Source organism: Vigna umbellata, chromosome 1 (assembly GCF_029865625.1).
Source record: "Vigna umbellata cultivar VRB3 chromosome 1, Vumbellata_1.0, whole genome shotgun sequence".
NCBI lineage: Eukaryota > Viridiplantae > Streptophyta > Magnoliopsida > Fabales > Fabaceae > Vigna > Vigna umbellata.
In genome coordinates, this window is record NC_142165.1 from 12,625,383 (window position 1) to 12,644,512 (window position 19,130).

Consider the following 19,130-nt stretch of genomic DNA (forward strand, 5'->3'; position numbering starts at 1 on the left):
AGAATTTTTATTTTTATTTGCATAGATATTATTTATATCATGTTGATGAATAAACGATTTCACAGTTTATTGATGGATTTATTTAGGTTGCGTGGAGCACATGTTTCACGGTTGGTGTCGTGCACTGCATTATGAAATACATGACAAGACATGACCTTAGTTTATTTTAATTGTCTCTCTTCGATAAAAAAAATCAACAAAAAAAATAATTAAAACCATGGATTAAATCATTCTTAAATTGGAATTACCTCCTAATGTGATTATAATTTGACATTAACTTGAAACTCATACCAAAATTTCTTGTAATAGTTTATGTCATAAATATAACTGTGAAATTTATAGCAATAAATAAAAAAAACTTATATAAATCATATTAAAGATATATTGAAACAAGTTAAAACCATCCATTAAAATCATAAAGTATTTTTATTAACTCTTCTATATTCTCGTTGTCTGTTAATTAGTAAATAAATATATTATATCGAGATAGTGATGTTTTCATAAAATATCTATATTTGAAAAGAATAAACTTCCGAAATGTCTTTTTCTTCATGAAAATCTTAAAATATCTACATGAAATATCTTCTGAGTTTCATTTCAATTGACTTGGGTGCAAACATATTTACAATCAGTTCCTTATATATCATCATGTCATTGAATGAATAATTAAAAAAAAACAGTTATTTAAATCTGTTTAAAATTAATAATACACAATTAACTGAATATAAAAGAGATTAAAAGAATAATCCATTAAAATTAAATCCAGTATCTTGCATATTATATATTCACTTTCCATCTCACGTATATTTTCTTTTGCATTGAAATTATAATTGAATGGAATAATTCTCTTTTGTTCTCCATGTAAAGTACAAGAAGATTTGAGTAGTTGTTATCAGAAGTAGCAGTAGATGACATTAATGTTGTTTTCATAAAAACACCAGTATCTGATATACATGTTATGTGTTGGATAACATTTCTACCTTGTCCAATACTTCATCTATCTAGTCATTTTTACTTGTATTTTCAGCATTTTTCTCATTCAAAGTCTCTTGAAAAAATTGACATTATTTCATTGGTTCCTTATATCACTTTTGGTGTGGCCCCTTCATGTCCACTTGTTATTTTATTAAATTTAGCAATAGCTGTTTTCCTTTTTCTTTTTGGAAATCTAACCAATGGTTGTTTGTTTGGTTTATCAAACTACATTCTTTTTTTGTTTGTTTGGTTTCTCCAATCATGTATATGTCAATTTACAATGGCATAACGGCTAGTGTAAATTTATAGGTTTAAAAAAAAAGGAAAATATAATGTCATACAAACCTTTTGGGAAGACTGTTCCATAAAAGGTTGTTTGTATTCTTGTAGAATTTGGTTGTAAATATATTTTTCTCATAAGATTTTCCATTTTTTTTCTTTGAATTTTATAGCATGATTTGAACAGAATAAGTCATACTTTTATATTAAATTAAATAAATTATAATAATTTATTTAAGTAGGATAACTCTAATTGGGTACGTTAGGTTCTTACAATAAATGAAATCATAACATAAAAAAGTAATTATTTTTCCATAGGATTGAATGATTTTGATGTTATATAAATACTTGGATAGTATAAAAATAAACAAAAAAAAATTAAAATAAAATTTCAACAAAAAGAAGGACTTAAAATAGGAAGTTTTGAAGATCGAACATAATTAGAAACATTGTAAAACCAAACATTGTATATGTTGAAGAGAGACAGAGAGCAACAGATTTCTATAATTTCGGAAATGAGAAGGCCGAATATAGGATAGTTTGATGGACTTGGTCTGAACACCATAAATCTTCTTCCTTTTTTCTGACATTCTATACTTTGACAAATCTCAATTTATTCTTATCCTTAATTGTAGCTGTAATTAACATGTTTAGCATCTAATAGTTGTTTCTCTTGGTGAATGATTATGGAGTTATTTGTCCATGAAAAATGGATAATGGGCTAGATTTTGTTAATTTGATGAAATTTGTTACATTATAGATAGGTGTAATTTTAAGGTATATGAATTTAGAACAATGTCTTCACTAAATAGGCAACCTTCGAAGAAATCATTACGAAACAGTGGAGGATTATCTGGTGGTCCTCAAGTAGGAAGTACTTCCGGTGGACCATCTGTTAAATTTGCAAGAAGAACTTCAAGTGGGAGATACGTGAGTCTGTCAAAAGATGACATTGACATGTCCTCAGACTTATCAGGGGATTATATGAACTACACCGTTCATATACCTCCCACCCCTGACAATCAACCCATGGACACATCTATTGCAATGAAAGCCGAAGAACAGTATGTTTCCAATTCTTTATTCACCGGGGGATTCAACAGTGTAACCAGAGCACATCTTATGGATAAGGTAATCGATTCTGAAGTAACTCATCCTCAAATGGCAGGCTCCAAAGGCTCTGCATGTTCAATTTGTGATGGCAGGGTCATGAGGGATGAAAGAGGAAGCGATATCACTCCATGTGAGTGTAGGTATGTATGTATATGTACATGCGTCAGGAAATTCATGATTCATTATTATGCATGCATGCATGCACGTGTTACTTTTTGACGTATTACATAATTGAGCAATTAAGACAGACTAATGATAATGACTCGTATTTATAGGTTCAAGATTTGTAGAGACTGCTTCATAGATGCACAAAAAGAATCTGGTTTGTGTCCCGGTTGCAAGGAGCCGTATAAAGTGGGGGAGTACGAGGAAGACCTCCATGATTATCCTACCAATGGGACATTGGCATCATTACCAGCACCGAACGGTTCAAAAAATTCAAACATGTCGGTTATGAAAAGAAATCAGAATGGAGAATTTGATCATAATAAGTGGTTGTTCGAGACTCATGGTACTTACGGAGTTGGTAATGCTTATTGGCCTCAAGATGAGTTCGATGAAGATGGTGATGAAGCGGTAAAGGCAGGAATGCTTGATCACGAGAAGCCGTGGAAACCTTTGAGCCGTATAACACCAATTCCGTCAAGCATTATGAGTCCTTACAGGTTAATTATATTGATTTATAGTGATGAACCAAAATCCATGTCCCTCTGATCTCTATAATCATTATTGAATGTGCATTTATCTACAGGTGTCTTATCGCTGTTCGATTAGTAGTGTTGGGGTTCTTTTTACACTGGAGAGTGACACATCCAAATAATGATGCAATATGGTTGTGGCTCATGTCAATTACTTGTGAAATATGGTTTGGCTTTTCATGGATTCTAGATCAAGTTCCCAAGCTATGTCCTGTGAATCGTTCCACTGATCTTGCTGTCCTTTTTGAAAAGTTTGATAGTCCATCCCCATCAAACCCAACAGGGAGATCTGATCTACCTGGTCTGGACCTCTTTGTGTCCACTGCAGATCCTGAGAAGGAGCCACCTCTTACAACTGCTAATACCATTCTTTCCATTTTAGCGGTTGATTATCCTGTCGAGAAGCTTGCATGTTACATTTCCGATGATGGAGGTGCTCTGTTGACTTTTGAAGCCATGGCTGAGGCTGCTAGTTTTGCCGATTTATGGGTTCCCTTTTGTCGAAAACACAAAATTGAGCCGAGAAATCCAGATAGTTACTTCAGCTTGAAAGTTGACCCCACCAAGAACAAAAGCAGAACAGATTTTGTGAAAGACAGAAGAAGAGTAAAGAGGGAGTATGACGAGTTCAAGGTACGCATAAATGGCCTTCCAGATTCCATCAGGAGAAGATCTGATGCCTTTAATGCGAGAGAGGAGATGAAGATGATGAAACATATGAAGGAGAGTGGGGCTGACCCTACCGACACTGTCAAAGTGTTAAAAGCCACGTGGATGGCTGATGGCACCCACTGGCCTGGTACTTGGGCAAATCCTTCTAGTGAACACTCTAAAGGTGATCATGCAGGAATACTTCAGGTACCACACATTTCATTTTGATACACTGCCATTTGCATATTGTTTAGCTTAATTTGCACGTACATGCAATGCTGAATACAGGTGATGTTAAAGCCACCGAGTCCCGATCCACTGTTGGGAAGTGCAGATGACAAGATTGTAGACTTCTCCGAAGTAGATACAAGGCTGCCAATGTTTGTGTATGTTTCTCGAGAGAAACGTCCTGGTTACGATCACAATAAGAAAGCCGGTGCCATGAATGCATTGGTTCGAGCTTCTGCAATTTTGTCGAACGGACCGTTCATTCTCAACCTCGACTGTGACCATTACATCTACAACTGCAAGGCAGTGCGAGAAGGTATGTGCTTCATGATGGATAGAGGTGGCGAGGACATATGCTACATCCAGTTTCCTCAGAGATTCGAAGGCATCGACCCCTCAGATCGCTATGCCAATCACAACACCGTGTTTTTCGACGGAAACATGCGAGCCCTCGATGGTCTTCAAGGTCCTATGTACGTGGGAACCGGATGCATGTTCAGGAGGTTTGCTCTATACGCATTCGACCCTCCAATGGTTGACAAGATGGACGAAAAGAAAGATGTTAAGAATGGTGAAGACTCTGAAACACCGGCCTTGGATGCTAGCGAGTTTGATTCAAATCTGGATGTGAACTTATTACCTAAGAGGTTTGGTAATTCAACCATGTTGTCTGAGAGCATACCTGTTGCAGAGTTCCAAGGTCGTCCTTTAGCAGATCACCCCGCGATCAAGTATGGACGCCCACCCGGTGTCCTTAGGGCCCCTCGCCAGCCACTGGATGCAACTACTGTAGCCGAAGCTGTATCTGTCATTTCTTGTTGGTTCGTAACAAACAAACTTTGTTTGCAATTTCGATGAAACCATGACATTTAATTACTGAAATTGTATGTACAGGTACGAGGACAAGACAGAATGGGGAGACAGAGTGGGTTGGATTTATGGGTCTGTGACAGAAGATGTGGTGACAGGGTACCGCATGCACAACCGCGGATGGCGTTCAGTATACTGCATAACAAAGCGAGATGCATTCCGCGGATCAGCACCGATTAACCTGACTGATCGACTGCACCAGGTGCTGAGATGGGCCACAGGCTCTGTGGAAATCTTCTTCTCAAAGAACAACGCTTTCCTTGCCAGTAAGCGCCTTAAGATTCTCCAACGTCTGGCATACCTCAATGTCGGAATCTACCCCTTCACCTCCCTATTTCTCGTTGTGTATTGCTTCCTCCCAGCGCTCTCTTTATTCTCAGGATTCTTCATCGTCCAAACTCTCAGCATCGCCTTCTTAGTCTACCTGCTCCTCATCACGGTATGCTTGGTGGCATTGGCTGTTCTTGAGGTTAGATGGTCCGGTGTGGAGTTAGAGCAATGGTGGAGAAATGAACAGTTTTGGCTTATTTCTGGAACCAGTGCTCACTTGGCTGCTGTGGTGCAAGGACTCCTCAAGGTGCTTGCAGGGATTGAGATTTCCTTCACTCTGACAACTAAGTCAGCAGGAGATGATGATGAAGACATATACGCAGATTTGTACATAGTGAAATGGAGCTCCTTGATGGTTCCACCCATTGTGATTGCTATGATGAACATCATCGGCATTGTAGTGTCGTTTTCTAGAACCATTTACAGTGCAAACCCACAATGGAGCAAGTTCATCGGAGGAGCATTCTTCAGTTTTTGGGTGCTTGCTCATCTCTACCCTTTTGCAAAAGGGTTGATGGGAAGGAGAGGCAAGACACCCACCATCGTCTATGTGTGGTCTGGTCTCATTGCAATCACACTCTCTCTGCTTTGGGTTGCCATTAATCCTCCCCAAGGTAGCGATGGACAAGGTGTTGGAGGAGACTTTCAATTTCCATGAAAAACCCACGTATGCCTCATGCATCACAATAATACTGCATGCATGCAAGCAATGTAGGTGTTTTTAGTTTTTTTTTTAACATATGTAATTTCTCTGTAATTTAGTTCCTTCTTATTACGTACATAAATAGGAAAACAAAATTAGCTCTAGAATTATTTTAAAAAGGTTAATTAGAGTCCTTGTATATGGCAAGAAAACAATACTATTCCAATTAGTTTTTAATTCATCTTCATGTAATTCATGTTCATCTCACTTATTTCGCCTTTTCAATTATATTTTCTTACATAAAACATTAAAAGTTATTATTTTCGATTAAAACATGTATACATGTAATAGTATTTAAATTGTGAAAGGTCAAATTTTAAAATTGTATAATGAAATTTAAAAATTCACAAAATCTGTGTGAAAATTATTTTTGTATATATTGAAATTTTCATTATTGTATTTGGTTGAGAATTATTGTTATAAATTCTGTTATGTTAATACATGTATCACTTCTCTGTTTAGTGCTATTAATATTTCATTTCAATATGATAAATTTCTTGCTAGACGAGCAATTCGACACCGATGAAGTAATCAAACATTTTTTTGTGTGTATTTTCTTGAAGCAGTAAATGCTAACTTTACTTACAGAAATGGGCTTACAGAAATAGGGTGATTGGGCCCATTACATATTCGGCCCGCTATCAAACCAACTTCCTAGAGTAAAAAGGCGCAACTGAATAACTCATTTTCAATTCTCATTGTCAATTTTATACATTTCAATATTTTATATTTATTAGCTTACAAATAAAAGTATAGAAAATCTGTTGACTGTGAATTTGGACTTCATGAAGTAAGATCATGCAAATGTGGATACAAAATAATACTTTAACAACAGTTTGAACCGATAGTAATTTAAAACTCGTAATAACACACAATACAAAATGGTAATTATTATTTTGAAAAGGTGTGGAAAAGTGCAAAGGTTTTGTCTGGATTATCTTTAATAATAAAAAAAATATGCTTGGAATCAAAGTATCCATTTCTTTCTCCATTGGTGGCTTTTTTCAACCCTCAAAACCCATAATCTTACTAAGAAAGAAAATGCTTAATATTTTAGTGGAGCTTGTGATTTTCTCTCATTGAAAAAATCACTTCTCTCATATTCACCCAAATTTTAGATGGGTGGTAAGGAATTCACCTTTTCATCATAATGCTTTATGATATGAGAGAATTATAAAAAAGAAAAATATTTATTAAAAATTCTAGGGATATGTCCAAAAACCAAAACCCAAAGCAAATTGAATTAGCATGAGAAGGGGAAGCATGGTAGAATGGTGCCAAGCCAAGTTTCAAAATTTGCGTAAGATTTTTCCTTTTCACACAAATAGGACAGTTTGGTGAGCAGACATGACATCAGAGGAAGCCTAGATTTGGTGCTTAGCTTAGCTCCCTCTGTTATGTTGGATTGAGGTTGTTGGTCCTTCTCTCTCTCCTCTCTCTCTCCTCTCTCTCTCACTCTCCCTCTTCACTTTACTTTACCTTTCTTCCTTACTCATTACAGTTTTTATTTTCTTATTTTCTTTCTAAGCTAAAATCTTTTTTTTCTTTACTTTTTATAAAAGTAATTTTATTTTTTAAAATGTTTAAATTTAACAGAAATCTAACAAAGGAATAATGTAATTAAATATTTTTAAAAATTAAAAAACTAAATAGAATTTTTATAGAATTAGAGGAAAAAGAGATTTTAACCTTCTTTCTACCAGCCATCCATAAACAGTGTATCATACACATACCTATTCATTTCACATTTGCTTTCCCTTTACTGTTCTCTCTCCCCCTCTGCTTTCCTTCATTGCAAACCAAGCTTCCTTTCCAGCTTGTTCTGGTCCTGCCCTCAGACACAACACCCACCAACCATTTCACTGCATTTACTCTTTCTCCTCTCCAAAATTAGTAGTGACAGTTGCCCACTCTCTCAAACTCTGTATTTTTCCTATCAAAATAAGATTTTTGTCTGCCATTCCCTTCCGGTTTCTCTTCTTAATATCTTACCGCTGAGTCCTTTTTTTTTTTTTGAAATATGGCCCCACTTTTTACCTATTAGTGTGCCACTTCATCTTTTGCTGCATCTGGATTCTGCTGTAGGGTATGTGTGTTGCTCAGCCTCAGGCATTTTTTGCACATTGAGTCTCTTGTCGGTTCAAAATGAGGTGTGAAACCTGTTGCTTCTTTGGGTAGAAGATTCAGGAGTTTAGCTACCTTGGATCACTACAAAGGTAAATGCTTTGTCTTTGTTAACCACTTTTTGGATAATATACATTTCACTTTCTCTTTTGTTTGCTTGGATCATAAGTGATTCTTTCCTGGTTTCCTTTTCTTTTCATTAGAAATTGTGTTCATAATCAACATTCAACCGGTTATTTTGCTTTCCAAATGAACTATGAAATTACTCAATATGTCCTTCTAATATTGGTTTTGAAACTGCTGAATTATGTATGATTCTGTTTATTTTGTATGCCATTGCTAATGAAGCCTGAGATAGTTTACGGGAAACTTTGTAGTTCGAGATTATCTTAAATCGTGATAAACATTGCATTAGTGATTTGTTGAAACTCTGGCTTTTTGTTCATGGCACTGTTTAAGACCTGAAATGTTGGTTGTAAATTGGAATGTTCAGATGTGTGTTTCAAAGCCTCGAGTAAGGGGAATGGAGTACTTAACTTGAATCCTGTACTTGGGTGGGAATGTCTTGGTTCTACCAGCTGAAGAATTTGTGGGGACGCTATTGATTGACTTGGTGCAACCAATTATGTCATCCAACAGTTCTTTGAAAGGGGAATTGACAAAGAAGACTCCATTTTTGGGGTTGAGACGATGGGTTTTGATTGGAGTAGGTGTTGGTGCATTTATAGTGCTTATTCTTTGTATATTGTCAATATGGGTGATGTTTCGGAGAAAGTCTAAGAGATCTTTGGACAAGTATTCTGTATCCCAAATACCAAATGTCTCAAAAGATATCGACGTTGACAAGGTTGGAGTGCAGAGTTCTCATGTCCAACCAGAAAATGTGCTTATGCCTGTTCATAACATGACAAGTGATAAAAATTCAGATAATATATCAGTTCATTTGGGTAACAGCAAATCTGGGGATCCTGATAATATCAGTCAGTGCAGCTCAATTTATCATCATGAGAGAGGATTTAGTTCAATGTCAGCTGAAGAAGGAAGCTCTGGGAATGTTAAGAAACAATCCACATTGTCACATGGAGGGTTGGCTACTGCCTCTCCATTAGTTGGCTTGCCTGAATTTTCTCATCTTGGGTGGGGCCACTGGTTTACACTCAGAGATCTGGAAATGGCAACCAAACGATTCTCAGCTGAGAACATTATTGGTGAGGGTGGATATGGGGTTGTTTACAAGGGAATACTGATTAATGGAATTGAGGTGGCAGTGAAGAAACTTCTTAACAACTTGTAAGGATATTTATTGATCATTGATGTACTCTTTAATTTTTCCTGACACTTCATGTACTTGTGTAATTATTTCTACATTGAATTCATAGGGGACAGGCTGAGAAAGAATTCAGAGTTGAAGTGGAGGCTATAGGACATGTTAGACATAAGCATCTCGTACGCCTTCTCGGATATTGTGTAGAGGGAGTTCATAGGTAATTTTTTTCTTGGATTTGTGACAGTTATGTTCTCCTTGGTTCAAAATTTGAACCGAAGCTTTTCTCAATGTTATGTCTCTTTGTGTTATAATGAATGTACTTCCCAAATGAAATTCAGGCTGCTTGTGTATGAATATGTGAACAATGGTAACTTAGAACAGTGGTTACATGGAGACATGCACCAACATGGGACACTTACTTGGGAGGCCCGCTTGAAAGTTATACTTGGCACAGCCAAAGCGTAAGTTCAGTGTGCAATTTGTACAGTCTTTGCGAACTCATCTGAGTGATTATCATAAGTCTCTCATCTGTGAGATTTGATTGTAAAATGCTGTGTGTGTACCTTTAATTAATGCTATTACTATTTGTATTTTGAGAATGTCAAAATATATTTAATGGTCTGTTTATCTGTTTCTTGATAGTATTATGCTATTGACTTTATATTTTCATATAGTTTGCAGCATGTTGAAATATCTAAGCCCATTAGGTTTTTAGATTAAACAACAATAAGAGCTCGCTGCCCATGGGACCACTGAGTAAACTCTCTAATCTTTGGCTATATTTGGATATCTATTGATATTTGGAACAGAGTGAGATGAAATAGAATGAAATACCATTGCATTGTTAGAATCTTTTCTGAGGAAATGATATTGAATTAGAAAAACTGGTTTCACACTCCCATATTGGGGGAGGAGATAAGGAGAAGTTTTGGATGGAATGGATTTCATTCCTTCAATCAGTTCAAACATAGTCTTAGTTATTATCTGACCTACTTTAGTTTTAACATTTTACTTAGTTACAGATTTATGTTTGTGGAAGTTTCAACAGTGGACCTTGTCATGCTGATGAACCCCTCTATTATACTGTTACTGGTGGCAGGCTTGCTTATTTACATGAAGCAATAGAACCAAAGGTTATTCATCGGGACATAAAGTCTAGCAACATATTGATTGATGATGAATTCAATGCAAAGGTTTCTGATTTTGGCTTGGCCAAACTTTTGGATTCGGGAGAAAGTTACATAACCACAAGAGTAATGGGAACGTTTGGGTATATACAGAAAATTTCATTATCCCTTATTTAACACTTAAGGATCCATACTACTGGAAACTCACTTCTGTTGTGGATTACAGTTATGTGGCCCCAGAATACGCGAACAGTGGTTTGTTAAATGAGAAGAGTGACATTTACAGCTTTGGTGTCCTCTTGCTGGAAGCAGTTACTGGAAGGGACCCTGTAGACTATGCTCGTCCTGCCAATGAGGTTCCTAATCCTTATGAACTCTGCTAGCTTGCTAGTTCTAACCATGCTTTCTACTGGAAGGTGATGATCCTTAATAGTGATTAGATATTGTTCATCCTCATTATGGCAGGTTAATCTAGTTGAATGGCTCAAAATGATGGTAGGAACAAGAAGGGCTGAAGAAGTAGTGGACTCAAACCTTGAAGTTAAACCACCTTTGCGTGCTTTGAAGCGCACTCTTCTGGTTGCACTTAGATGTATTGATCCTGATGCTGACAAGAGGCCCAAAATGAGTCAAGTTGTGAGAATGCTCGAAGCTGATGAATATCCATACCGAGAGGTTCCCTTCTATACTCTGTCATTTCATACAAGTTCTGTTGTTTAATTGATGCTGAGTTTGAGTCTCATTGTTTTTTTATCACATTTTGCAACCTTTTAACCTTGTGGGCATCCTTAACATTATTTCCTTCAAGCATGTGTTGGCTATTCTTCCATCAACTAAAAGAAATACAATATTGAATGAAAACTCTTGGGGGAAATTAGGGGTAAAATATGTTTTTGGTCACTTTTTTGACAAATTTTGGTTTTGGCCCTTGTAAAAAATTTATTTATGATTCCTGTAAATTTAATTTTTTTCAGAAGGTCTACATTATCTTGTATTTGTGATGGGCATAAGCATCATGTTAATGATCATTCTAGGTTGACATGTAATATGACATTTAGATGCACGTTTCATCATCAATAACTGCTGATAAGGACAACTTTCAAAGTTTTTAAAAATTTACAAGTAATAAATCTGATATTTTTTCTCTGGAGGACTATATCAAAGTTTGTCAATTTCGCAAGGACTAAAAACACATAAAACCCAAATTTTTTTTGGTATTCTTCAGCCTACATACTTCCTCAAGTTTTACTTCATTAGCTAAAAGACAACAAAAGAAAGCATGATTTATGCCATAAATTGGGAAGATACCATTCTACATACATGGAATTGTGATGCATTGTAGTATATAAAGAGCCAGGTCCTCATTTTAAAGCAAGTTTTTTGGTGCTTATATCTGGAATATTAAGTATATATGTTGAAAAAACATCAAAATGTAAGATTGATATAATCACTTTCAGGATAGAAGAAACAGAAAGAGTGGCACTGTCAACATGGAAATTGAAACTGTGAAGGATATTTCGGGTCCATCTGATGCTGAAAGGATGGGGCATACTGAAACAACTCAAGGATAGGAATTGACAACTCCATGGCTTAGCTTGAATGTACAATTCCCGTTGTACACGTTATAGTAACTTATCTATACCACGTATCTCCAACTATGTGCCCCCAAGAAAATTTTGATGCATCTGAGGATAGAATCAGATCAGAGAGAGCCTGTTTTGGATAATGAAGGTTTTGTTTTTTGTTTTAAATTGAATGTTGCCATTGATGATATGACACAGTAGCCTTGCAAAGAGGATTGAATGAACATAGGTGGTGAGTGTTAGTGTTGTACAGATGTATGTGGGGTCTGTCTTCTTGCATGATTGTTCATTTATTTTATTTTAATTCCCTTGACATGGTCGCATGCTGCTGAAGAGTGGCTATAGTGAAAAGGAAACGAATATTTGGCTTCATTTTCCTTGTCATTTTTCTTTTAGCTTCAATATAACATTAATCAGTTGATGATTATATATTTTTCAAGCATCTTGAACGAGTTCATTGATATTTTTAGATAAAAATCAGTTTTTATTCAATTTTACAGTAGACTCAATTATTGTCATTTTATATCTTCATTCTAATAAAATAATCTTGCAGTGGTAAAAAAAAACATGATGTTTTGGTGAAAGATATTATTCAGTATTGTACTGATGATTTTCAGCAAAGTGGTGACAGTGTAGAACTTACGTGTAAGAATAGTTTTTTCTTAAACAACTTGCTCTTAACATCAGAGAGTTTATTTCTTAAGGGAACTTGCTAAAAAGGTAGCGCAAATTATAATAACTACTTTTGAACTTTTTGCGAGATTATACAGTTTTTGTTTTTTCTGTTTTCTTCTGTCTTTCTACACTATTTCTTTTAAATGTTTGAAAAATATTATACAAATATCTTTTATACATTATATAACCTTGTTAATTGTTTAGAAATGTCATACTTTTGTTTTCAAGTGATGTAAATGTTTAAGGAAATATAAGAAATCTATACAATTTCACAACAATGCAGAGGTGTTTAATATAATTTATTCGAAAAGTTACAAACATATGCGTTTTATTAAGATTTTTAAAAACTACAATGTTTGAAGCTTTTGAAACTTATATGGTCATGTATGATACGGTTCATAGAAGAAGTTAAATAAGTTTTGCAAATGTTCTCATGCAGCAGCACTCTGACTTAACTGTGTTATTTTCTCAACAATCTGATTCCTCCTTATTCTACAGTCAACAAAAGTGCTTATACGTGTAGGGAAAGCAATGTCATATATCTGTGGTTCAAATCCCAACTTGCACAAAAGATCTGACAAGAAAAGGGCACTCAGATTGTTTCATTTCTACAGAGTGAAGTGTTCATTTGAAGATGCCACCACCGAATGGCACAGTACCCCAGTATGAATAAGATTTTCCCTCACTTTTGCACTGTTGGTTCATGCACTAAAATTGTGAATGGCTAAGCTAGTTATGATTACCTTTTGATTCTCTTCAACAGAATTTCTGTCCCATTGATGGCAGTGTCATGAAGGAATCTTAAATTGTAAAATTTGTACAGTGGATGTTAGTGAAACTACGAGAAAGGGAAAAACTTTTAACTTTGATCTGTTATTTGAAGCCTGACTGATTGTCACATTTCTCACCCCAAGGGAAAAAGAATGCATAGATTGGAGTTTCTTGAGGAAGCACTTATTGGGCAGACAGTCAAAGAAATGATTCAAGTTGAAGGCTTCAAACGGTGAAAGTGGAATACATAATAATTCATTATTCTGATAAAGTAGACCTATTTTCAGGGACAGCTTCTCTAGCATCTAGGGTTCTTGCTTCCATCAATAATCAATAACAATCTTTCTCTGCCATCACTTTACATGCTCCATGGGGAATGGGGCAACTTGGCCCATATTGCCACAGCTTTTGACTTCTACTTCCTTCCCTTTACAAACGTGTTATTTACTGCACCTATTTCATATATCACTTATGTTGACCTGTATTCATCATATTCACTTTTTTTGCTAAAAACTTACACTTATCTTTTTACTTTACATTTTTTATGAACCAATCACAGTTTTTTCCCCAAACAAAGCATATGTTTTTGTGTGTTTGGATCAACTTAACATAATTAATTTTGGTTAAAATTGATTTAAGGTGATGTGATTTATATTTGGATGATTTTATTATAAGATAAATAAAGAGTAAAATTTAATAGTGTTTTTGCGACGAGGATAACGTATGTGATGTTGCTGTTTCTGTCGAAAATTTATTTCGCTCCTCGCTTTGTGTGACCAATTGGTTGGGGGTGACTGGCAGAACACTCTGAGACTCAAGTCAGAAATTTTCTCTAAAGGTCTAAAGTAATGTGATTATCCAAACATAAACATTACCTCAAAATTAAATCTCTATTTATAGAGTTTATAAGAATCTGACCAATTAATTTACCTCTTAATGATCATTAATATCTGTCTTAATCAGTCACCAATAACCGTTATAATATTAATTACGCTTTAATTTCACTTAACTGTTGTCGGAATTGAGTGGCTGTGAAGCTCTCCACTACACACCTAGCACTCGATCTTGTCAAGTCAGTTTGTCACCATACATCACCATACCTGATCGGTAGAATATAAGCCCATAATAACAAATAGATATCTTTTATCCAATGCAGATTGATTAAATGTAACTCTGATTATACAAACGACACTTTGATTTAAATGACTTTTCACACAATTTTATCTGCTTTTATATTATATATATATATATATATATATATATATATATATATATATATACACACCACTCACCAACAGATTTCCAAACGTGATCTTAACATTTAGCAGTTCGAGCCACATTGATTATGTAGTTGGAATCAGATGGCAACTATTACCATTTTAGGTCATTGCTTTGAGATTGGAATTTGCTAAAAAGACAAAACAAGTTCATTCCTACAAGTATCTGTCACTTTTTAACCACAAAATCGATTCAGATTGAAAAGAAAGATTGTGAGATTGTTTATATTTCTTCAAAACTTCTTGTACACACCAGCATCTTCTCTCTTGCTACATTAATGCAGTGTTTCATGTGTGTTTGGAAAGACATCCATACACACAATCACGTCCGTATCCAGTGTATTGTACAGAAGCTACTGCATATAGAATTTGAAATAAGCTGTGTATTAAGAAAATTATTTGATGTACTCTTTATTTTTTATAGAGATTTCTGACACAAGCTTAAAACATGATAAGTTTTAACTGTTCTGCATTAAAGAAACATTTTCTTTATTATATATAAGATATTGCTTGCATATCACTCAAACTTTTATTGGGTAACAACTTTATATTTGTTTGTATCCGAATGTGTAGACAAACGAAGGACTGATAATGTTGACAAGTTGGACAAGTTGTGATTCATTAAACTTTTCAGTATCAGTGAATTGTAATTGTTCATGGCCATTGGGAACATGGAAAAGAACAATGGTGTAAGAACACTAACTTCATTCTCTAAACTAAATTTCTATGTCTAATTCTACTTCTAATTGATAATTTTGACAAATCTTTTTCATAATCAAGACAATACAATGCTATCTTAATCCATGTCAACTGTTATTTGTTTTCTTTTCTAACCATCTTTTTAGTCTCAGTTGTTTGTCACTCTTTACAAATTAGGGTTCACGGATGGTTATTTCTCAAAGAGTGAAATTAGGGTTCATGGATAACAGTAGTGTAAATGAAATAGGGTTTTGAAGATATCAGTAAAATTTAATAGAAAACGTAGACAAGGGTGCTATGTATATACATGCATTAGTTAAAAAAATTAGTTAATGAAAATATTTTTTTTTTGGAAAAATATAATTAAAATTATCTTTTATATATATATATATATACATATATATATATATATATATATATATATATATATATATATATATATTAACATTTCATTAAAATTTGGGAATATAAATAAATTTAGAATTAAAAAGTAAAACTAAATTCATTGTGGGATGAGCGTAATATCATTTGAAAGAAAAAATATTAATTATCAATCAATGATATTCTTGTCTAAATATCTTGATTAAAAGAGTTATCTCGTACAATTATAAATTAACTCAACATTTCAGGTGAGATAGTGGGTAGATTGATCTTGAGTTTTTAAAATTATGATTGGAAATAAATTTAAAATTTATAATCAATTACACTAATCAGTAGGGTTTTGTGCAATATTAGAATCTTTGAAGGTTTTCCATCTGTAAACATTAGAAAACATTGATAAAAGAAGATAGTGTAAAGATTTAAAAAAAAAAAAAAGAGGAAATGATGGTGTAATTAATGTAATTTTTGTTGTTGTTGTAATGTTTGATAGAATTAGAATAAACTAAAAGCAGAAACAGGAGACAAAGAAACTGTTAAGGGTTCAAGTTTTGTCGAGAGAAAGGTGAAGCTTATTAAAAAGCTTCTATGGCGGCAGAGCAAACAATGAATCAATAATGGAGGCACTCAATGATTCATTCATGAAATTAATTAAGACAGTTTGGAATTTGGATGCTAAAAACAGTTTGTTAATTACTTCCGTTAATTATGGTAAACCGATTTTATGGAAATTATGATTATGACTTCTGCCATCTACAAAACCTTTCTGATCATCTTTACCATCAAAAAGAAAATATGTTTTGTCACTTTTTATTTGTCTTCTGCTCAATTAGAATTTTTTAACAATTACTGTTTTCCCTCGTTTCCTCAAAGTCATCAATTATCCAAAAGAGCCAAAGTTATTTAATTTTTTTTTAAAATTAATTAACAGTAAATTTATATTTTTTTTATTTAGTGATTATATAATGTTTTGAACATTGAAAGAGCCCTAGTCAACCCTATTAGCTTCACCTGTTTTGACTTTGTGTGCCATATAACATGTGACAAATTTCCCTATTAAGAATTTGGTAGTCTAAAGTAAAATTAGCAGAAAATTGTGAGTATTAAACAGAAAATTAAAATGTGTCAATAAAATATATCCTTTTTTAATTTTACAGTGCAATTTTTGATATATTTAACTTTTAAATAGTTTAGAAAGACAACAAAATAAAAAATAAGATATGAGCAATAGCATCTTTTTATAAGAGTTTCTTAAATTACCTTGTTATATGCTTCTTGTGATTTCCATACATGTCAGCTTTGAGAATCTTATACATTGTTGAGAAATTTTAAGAGAAACTTATATTTTTGTTTCTTTAATTTTTATTTAATTATGTTTAAAATAAATTTTATTTAAGTTGAAACTTTATATTTTTATTTTGAAATGACTGTTCTTTATACAATAAATTTTTCTTAATTTATGTATAGAACCGATAGCATATATTTTTTTAAGTGGAAGAATTAACTTCTTAAAAAATTACTACTGATTAAAGATTTTTTAATAATGTATTTTTAAATTTTAACAACTGAATATTTTATGAAGATACAGTGAAATATTGCTTGATTTCATAAAACTCCCAACTTGGATGTGTGGCCATCCTAATCAACAATTAAACATTATTATGTTTCTCTAATGAAGAGTACAATTATGCTTTATGAGACAACTATTCTTCAGAAACGTAAGAGTATTATAAACAGTAAAGTCTACTCTGAATTATTTTTCAAACGCAATACTAATTACACTTATACAATTTAACTTTAATAATCTCGGTTTATAAAAATTACCCACAAACTACTTGTTGAAATAATAGTATATGGAATGGATAAAGAAAAAAAAAATTAAAAAAATGCTATAAGTTTGTGAGAATGGCAAAGAAAGAAAAGAAAAATAAAACAAATGAATTTATGTTTATAACGATTTAAAAGTTAATATGTAAATGTCGCAGAATTAACGTCTTAACTAAGTTTTAATTTCCCAAATAAGCCACTTACTCTGCATTAATTTTTAACTCTATTCTATGGTATTCGCAATTAATATTTTTTTTCAAAGATATACATCATCTGAACCAATGTTTCAATCACAAAATCAGTCTTCTCTCATGAAATCATACGACAATCCTCGATGAAAATTACTATAATCATAGTCTTAAAATTAAAATACAAAACTGATTAATTTCTAAGGCTCCAATCAATATGATCGTATTCACCAATAATATAAATTCGTACTCGATCCTTGTTTATAAGAGTATTAAAAAAACACCCAGATGTAAAAGAAGTTATTGATAAATTGTGATCAAAACTTATAATCAAAGGCTCATACGAAGGACAAAAATAATTAAAGAATGTATACACAAAGCAAATTAGTTAGTTATGACTTAAATTAGTTCAAATAAATGTTGAATAACAAATGAGGATCTAATCAAACTAAAAAGATAATATTAGTATATAACCTACAAAGTACACACACAACACAAGCCAAAAGTAATAATATCACACAAGTGTAGAGACCCATAAGTTTTTATAAATTATGTCATAATATATAACACATAACTGTAATAAAACATAACATTAGTATGACATATACATATATATCTTAAATCAAATGTTGAAAAGAGGGCGAAAAAGATATTATAATTTATCTAATTCTTAGGATATTATAATATTTATTTTAAAATATATGTCAAAGTGTTCAACTATGTCTATAATTTGTAAGTGCAATGAATTTACATCATAATGTTTGGTTTTTTTATAAAATGAAAAAAAAATTAGATGCAGTATATTAATTGAAATAAAAAATTTTGCATCCTTTTCTGAAAGATTAAGATGAGAGGAAACCCTGCTTCCAATTAGCATTTGTAAAGGAATGAAACAGTGTGTACCTTTCACCATAATTTTAGATTAAAAATAGTTTCTTTGAGGGAAATTACGAATGGATAAATAAAACCTTCAAATCCTTTCTATATTTAAACCCCATGGATTTCATAGAAGCAAGACTGCTGTATCTGACACCACTGCTTTGTTTTCTTAAATAAAAAAACAAAAAACACTGATTTATTATCTGACAATTTGTCTATTTTTCTCAAAGAAAAAAAGACAATTTTAACTTTACAGTGAAAAATATATTCATAATTAAGAATAATAATAGAATAACATATATTTATATTCATTTGATATATATTATAAAATTAAAATATCATAAAAAACAAACTTATATTTTTAAGAAGAAGAAAAATAATAAAAAGCAAAAAATGTAATGTCAAATAGATGGAAAAATTTTCTATAAGCCTAAAAATATCATTTTCGGATAGCTAATTAATTTAAGCTTGCATTTGAATCATCTATA

General features: G+C 32.9%; 2 protein-coding genes across 2 annotated transcripts; both read left to right on the forward strand.

Moving 5' to 3' along the window:
- The first annotated feature begins 2,049 nt into the window (after nucleotides 1–2,049).
- Nucleotides 2,050–5,802, forward strand: LOC124824379 (cellulose synthase-like protein D4). Its single transcript, XM_047296809.2, has 5 exons — nucleotides 2,050–2,507; nucleotides 2,643–3,032; nucleotides 3,119–3,923; nucleotides 4,005–4,765; nucleotides 4,839–5,802. Exons 1-5 carry the CDS (start codon nucleotides 2,050–2,052, stop codon nucleotides 5,800–5,802), a joined length of 3,378 nt encoding a protein of 1,125 aa, XP_047152765.2.
- A 1,765-nt stretch (nucleotides 5,803–7,567) lies between these two features.
- LOC148204671 (putative receptor-like protein kinase At2g42960) lies at nucleotides 7,568–12,320 on the forward strand. The gene is made up of 8 exons (XM_088095457.1): nucleotides 7,568–8,063; nucleotides 8,465–9,261; nucleotides 9,351–9,455; nucleotides 9,577–9,699; nucleotides 10,338–10,508; nucleotides 10,592–10,721; nucleotides 10,831–11,040; nucleotides 11,823–12,320. Exons 2-8 carry the CDS (start codon nucleotides 8,597–8,599, stop codon nucleotides 11,934–11,936), a joined length of 1,518 nt encoding a protein of 505 aa, XP_087951583.1. The 5' UTR covers nucleotides 7,568–8,063; nucleotides 8,465–8,596; the 3' UTR covers nucleotides 11,937–12,320.
- Nucleotides 12,321–19,130: the final 6,810 nt, after the last annotated feature.

Bases quoted from the DNA above. Each gene is read 5' to 3' on its own strand.
- LOC124824379 (XM_047296809.2), top strand. From the start codon at position 2,050: ATGTCTTCACTAAATAGGCAACCTTCGAAGAAATCATTACGAAACAGT. The intron at 2,508-2,642 runs GTATGTATGTAT...TCGTATTTATAG, and splicing joins ATCACTCCATGTGAGTGTAG to GTTCAAGATTTGTAGAGACT. The intron at 3,924-4,004 runs GTACCACACATT...TGCTGAATACAG, and splicing joins ATCATGCAGGAATACTTCAG to GTGATGTTAAAGCCACCGAG.
- LOC148204671 (XM_088095457.1), top strand. From the start codon at position 8,597: ATGTCATCCAACAGTTCTTTGAAAGGGGAATTGACAAAGAAGACTCCA. The intron at 10,722-10,830 runs GTTCCTAATCCT...TCATTATGGCAG, and splicing joins ATGCTCGTCCTGCCAATGAG to GTTAATCTAGTTGAATGGCT. The intron at 11,041-11,822 runs GTTCCCTTCTAT...AATCACTTTCAG, and splicing joins ATGAATATCCATACCGAGAG to GATAGAAGAAACAGAAAGAG.